General features: G+C 28.7%; 1 protein-coding gene across 1 annotated transcript; it reads left to right on the plus strand.

The window, feature by feature from the left end:
• The first annotated feature begins 1298 nt into the window (after positions 1 to 1298).
• On the plus strand, positions 1299 to 2901 carry LOC110629481 (plasmodesmata-located protein 1). Its single transcript, XM_021776466.2, has 2 exons — positions 1299 to 2172; positions 2528 to 2901. Exons 1-2 carry the CDS (start codon positions 1422 to 1424, stop codon positions 2674 to 2676), a joined length of 900 nt encoding a protein of 299 aa, XP_021632158.1. The 5' UTR covers positions 1299 to 1421; the 3' UTR covers positions 2677 to 2901.
• Positions 2902 to 6000: the final 3099 nt, after the last annotated feature.

Here is a 6000-nt window from a genome sequence, read left to right on the forward strand (position 1 = left end):
ATCGAACACTTAAATTATTGTATAATTAATCCGTCCAAATTAGAGATTTTTTCATTCGTAATTTCGTTAGTTATCCAGTTAAAAGGGAGAATAAATATTTTAAATATCTAAAATACTATTATGAATAGTTAAATCATTTTCAATATAGGTAAGAATTTTATATTGTGTAAACTATATTTTGGTTTTTAAATTTTAGCATTATTGACGGATTAGTCATTATATTTTTAAAGCTAAATTTTTAAATCTCTCTGTATTTAACCTATTTAAAATTATAATTCTTTAATTTATTATAGATATTAGTTTAAAACTAGTAAATAGTCAAACTTTTTTGAAAATACAATTTATTTCTAAACTAATTTTTATAAAAATTTATAATTTATTTAAAAATTATTTAATATAACTTAAAAATAGCTGAAATTATAAGTCTTATGAGTATCAAAGTATTTTAATGAATAAATATCGAAAAATAAAAAATATTAAAAATTAATTAAACGAGAATAGATAAAAATTAATGGAATTTAAGTGTTGTTTTAAATAAAAATTGAATTGTTAAAATTATAATAAATGTGTACGGATTAATTATAAATAAATTTTAATATATGGTAAATCAATCTATTAATTATATTAAAATTTAAAAATTTAAATATAATTTATCTATTTAAAAATAGTATAAAGATATTTTCATATTTTTAATGATAAAAAATAAATAGAAAAATTTATAATTTAGAAGTAATGAGCATAGATGGGTTGAAGTGTTGATTTTAAAAATATAAATATCGATTTATTAATTATATTAAAATTTAAAAATTAAATTATAATTCGTAAAAAAAAATATAGGAGAATATACCCTTAAAAATGGCCAAAAATATATATGAAAATGCCCTAAATTTACTTAAGAGCAGAGTTCATGCTGTTTTGCAATGAGCAGAGCTTATGCTGTTTTTTCTTTAAACAAATTACAACTTCCATGTGAGAGAGCCAGAGCCAGCAGTTTCAGGATTTTCGTTGCAGTCAAAAACACAAGTACTGCTCACAATCCATGTACAGTGAACTGCACTGCACCAGAATCAGATCTCATCATATACTCCCTTTTTAGTTCACAATGATCAACAAACCACTGGCTAATTAATCTGCTGAATTTTCCTAATTTTATTGCAATTATTTCATTAATGATTCTTAATTATTCCCACTGTTGATTTTAGTGCAAAGCAATAAAAAGTAGATAAAGCTAAAAAAGAACACACCCTAATAAAGGTACTTCTCCTATAAGGACAACTCACACCACCTATATAAATAAACCCCAATCTATTTTATTGATTTCAGACAAAACCCATCTCTAGAAGTCCCTATCCAAGCAAAGCAGCCAGTGATCTGAGAGAATCTTCCATGGCTTGAACCGATCATTTCATCCAAATACCCAAATGGGTTCACCCATAAGAGCTCTCTGCCTTCCATGGCTTCATCTGCTTCTGATCACATTCATTGGGATTTTTGTGTCAGTCACCAGTGCTGCAGACTACACAAATTTGGTTTTCAAAGGCTGTGCAGAGCAAAAATTCCAAGACCCGTCTGGGATCTACTCTCAAAATCTCAATAATCTCTTGGAATCTTTGGTTTCACAATCCTCACAGAAAAGTTTCTCCACAACAACTTCTGGGGATGGCCAAAATGCTATAATTGGGTTATATCAATGCAGAGGGGATCTCACAACAGCACAGTGCTACACTTGTGTCAGCAAAATCCCAGACATGGTTAAAAAACTCTGTGGCCCAGTCATAGCAGCTAGGGTTCAACTCAATGGTTGTTCTCTCAGGTATGAGATTACAGGTTTTAAACAGGTCTCTGATACTGAGTTGCTGTTCAAGGTTTGTGGGTCAAGTCAGGCTACTGGGTCTGGGTTTGAGGGGATGAGGACTGCTGCTTTGGATTCTATGGTGAGTGGTTTGAAAAATGGTTTTTACACTGGGAATTATCAGACTGTGTTTGTTTTGGGGCAATGTGAAGGTGATTTATCAAGTGATGGTTGTGGAAATTGTGTGAAGAGTGCTGTAGAGAGTGTAAAAAATCAGTGTGGTGATACAGTTTCTGGCCAAGTTTATCTCCTCAAGTGCTATATTAGCTATAGCTACTACCCAAATGGAGTTCCCACCATGAATTCACCATCTGGTAAAGGTATATAAATCTCTCCCTTTGCATCTTCTTTCTTTAATACTATATTCCACACAATATATGATTTTATTTATTTATTCATTTATTTTTTTGAAGAGGGGATGAATGGGACAGGAGATTATTCTTCTTTGTAAAAATTACTAATTGATGCCTATAATATATCAAAATTCATTATTTACTCATTTAATTTTAAAAAATTATATTAAAATAAGTCTACTGATTATCAATAAACTAAAAGTCATTGATATTTTAAAGAAAATGGGAAGCTAATATTTGTTAAAGAACAAGGTAGGGAGGTGGGGATTTTATGTGATGATTAGATCAAAGTTGTAATGATGTTGCTGGATGTGGATTGCAGAGGTAGTGGGGACAAAGCAGCACACAGCAAGAACAGTAGCCATTGTTGTTGGAGGAATTGCAGCTTTTGGGTTTCTAATTGTGTGTTTGATGTTCATCAGCTCTCTCTTCAAGAAGCATAGGAGGACTAAGCATGATAGTTGGAATTGACTGCTTCACCTTTTACACTTCTTCTAATCTTTGTAATGAAAAATGGAAGGAAACAGAAGAGAAAAAAAAATCAGAAAACTTGTAAAAGTTATTAAAAATGGAAATTTGTTAGTATGATTTTGTGCAGATTCATAGTGATAGTGAGTTTTGAAGATTCCAATGTTAATGGTGGGTCTATTTTTAAAATGATTTAGCAGAATTTATGTCAGTTTTCTTTTTCTTTTATATGTTTTGTTTCTCCATATTCTCTTTTAGCTTTCTCTAGATGTATGGCCACAAAGTTAGACTAAATAGCCAACTTAATTGAATATTGTTGGCCAAACCCATTAGTTTGATTTTTTAAAATATTTCATATTTAAAATTTAAAATCGAGATTTCTAAGAAAAAAGAACTCCTGCCATTTCATCTTATTTTTTAAGAATTAGAATTATTTAACTTATTAAAAATGTGATTGAAACATTAATATTTAATTTTTTAGTTAATCATTATTAGAATAATTATTCACTATTAAAATAAATAACAATCGCCAAAATAATTAATTTTACTAATAAAGTGTAAAATTATCATAAATTTAGTAGAATTCAAATTAATAAAATACAATGATGATATTGATGATCGTTGGACTTTATTTATCTTGGACCAGATTTGGATCAAGAAAATAAAGTCTGTCCAAAGCCCGCGCAGTCCTTTAGACCGAACAAATAACGTCTGTCCAAAGCCCGCGCAGTCCTTTAGACTGAACAATCTGACTCCTCAGACTTTTATCTAAAAACACGGAGCAGAGCGGATCACCTGTAAACTCAAGTTCAGCAGAGAAAATTCAGTCTGCTGATGTGACATGATGAAAGATAACATGTTCAATCACTTCACAGCTCTGTCCGCATGCGCGGTGGAGAATTAAATAGCCGCTCGGCATAAAAATGGAGTCTGATTCTTCCATATGCACGGACCTGTATAATAGAAATAGGTGACACTGTAGCAGAAAAGCCGTTAGGCGCCACTAGCAGATAAATAAAAATGAATGAAATGAGAGAAATATCATTTTCTCTCCTTCTAAACTTATATAATTATAGTGTATCTAATATGAAAAAAAAAAAAAAACATTTGCGTGTATCATGAGCCTATCATGAATACAAAGAAATGCTTGCTTGGCATTTTACTATAGGTGTTTTTCGATTTTTTTATTTTTATTTTTATTTTTAATAAAGATTGCTCCTTTATCAACGTTTATCCTTAATAGTTAAGCAATAAGTGGCAATAAAGTTGCTATTTTTTCTTTTTATTACAAAAAAAAAGACAACATAATTGAGAATTTTATAAAAGCATTTTGGAGATGTAGATTGCAATAACTTTCATTAATAAGCTGAAAAAAAAAATCTGTACTTGAAAGTTGATATGGACATTAAACTAAATTAACATTCTCAAATTATCAAGTCCCAATTGGGATTTTTCCCACTTTAATATTTGATGTTTACCTAGGGCAAGATATTGCATATGAATAAGGACAAGCAAGCCAATTATGTTGGTTGTCTTTTATTATGTTAAAGAAGATAGCTATCTTCATGAATCAATCAATATCTAGACCTTTAAACTCTTTATTAGGTTTTATTATTTTTAAAAAAATATTATTTAGTTGATTTTTTTAATTTTAAATAATATATTAAATCACCTCCTATATTTTAAAAAGTCTATTAATTAATTTATTTATTAATTTTAATTGTTAATTTCAAACTAAATTCAACATATTTTAACTTTTCATTAAAAATATTAAAATATTGCTTTCTAATGGTGTTTAAAATTTTCTAACTCTTTAAATTTATTGCATTTGTCTCACTGTGAGTAATGTGAAGCAGAGCGTTCTGGGCAAGAGGGTCTCAGTTTGGTTCCATTTTCAATCTCCAATGTGGATTTTTTTTTTGGTTTCTTTTTTCACACTTTTTAGGTTTTTTATTTAAATTTGTAATTCAAATGTTATAATATCAGTGAATTATCATACCAACTAAACGTATTAATTTATATTATCAATGTATTTTAAAATATTTCGGTCTAAAACTAATGAATTGATCGCAAAAATCTCATTTAAAAATTTCATTCTAAATGTTAAAAAATAAACTTTGTTCACCGATGATAAATTCTTAAATCTTGAACTCTTTTATCCTTAGAATTCAAATATATTTTTTTGTAAATTTTTATATGTTTCATTGCAAATAGAAATTAACAATATTGTTATTCACATAGCATAAATTTGAAATTATAAGCTATACCGATTAAGTTTATGTGAATTTTTTAATTATAGATAATAAAATAGTTTTTCATAATGTTACTATATTCTTAACCCTATTTATGATATAAGTTTTCTTCGAGGCTAGAGTGGATAAGAGATACTCTCAAATATCTTTTCAAATCATTTACCACATTGAAATTTAAAAGGTTGCAAATAAAATTTTATTTTTCATTTGCCTTTTAAATGCTTGTATATTGTATTGAAGTGCCCAAATGAACAAAAGTCATGGCATATTAGAAATAAGGTCCACACTTAAGAAGTACAAAACTAATCCAGGAAACCTCAATTCAATTTCCATCCAAACCAAATCCCTATTCAGATGCCAGAAGCAACGGCGGTTGAGCCTCCGTGCAAATATGCAAACTCACATTAGGGCTGCCACCGATCACAACGCGTCACTGGTGTTTACACCGCCATGACCCACATTATAAAGCATTGATACCAGCAAAAAAGATATCGAAAAAAACACTACTCCCAAAACGATGAAAACTTAACATATATGAGAAAACACTGCAGAAAAGGTGCAAATGAAGTCAACCATCGAAGTCAACCATTATTAATGAGAGAATGGCCACCACAAATCCGTAAAATAGATGAACGAACAATCGAATTAGACATGTGCCACGATATTTCGCACCGAAAAAAATGATTAACCTATAACAGTTTCAGTCTACTATAGTTATGGAACCGTCTTTAAAGAATTTAACAGAAATATCAATATTGATTACCATCAATCACTAGAGCATACTCTAATTTCATCACAAAACCAATTTAAATTAAAACAAATCTTCTTCCATAATCTCTCGTACAAGTCCAAAAACTAAACTAAGATTATACAATTAAAAAAATCACAAACATGAAAGTCGTTGAAATAGAACGACTCCTGTTATAATAAGTTTCTATATCGTTTTCTCAAATAAAATTTGATTCACATAAATTTTTTTTATTTTTTATAAAGAGCACAATTTTTTTTATTGCTTTATTGTTTTATTTTTATTTATATTTTTTTAAAATTATAATTTACAATATACATTATTATT

The sequence above is a fragment of the Manihot esculenta genome, chromosome 13 (assembly GCF_001659605.2).
Source record: "Manihot esculenta cultivar AM560-2 chromosome 13, M.esculenta_v8, whole genome shotgun sequence".
Taxonomy (NCBI): Eukaryota; Viridiplantae; Streptophyta; class Magnoliopsida; order Malpighiales; family Euphorbiaceae; genus Manihot; species Manihot esculenta.

Excerpts from the sequence above, each read along its gene's own strand:
- LOC110629481 (XM_021776466.2), top strand. The coding sequence starts at position 1,422 with ATGGGTTCACCCATAAGAGCTCTCTGCCTTCCATGGCTTCATCTGCTT. Across the intron at positions 2,173-2,527 it reads GAATTCACCATCTGGTAAAG|AGGTAGTGGGGACAAAGCAG; the intron begins GTATATAAATCT and ends TGTGGATTGCAG.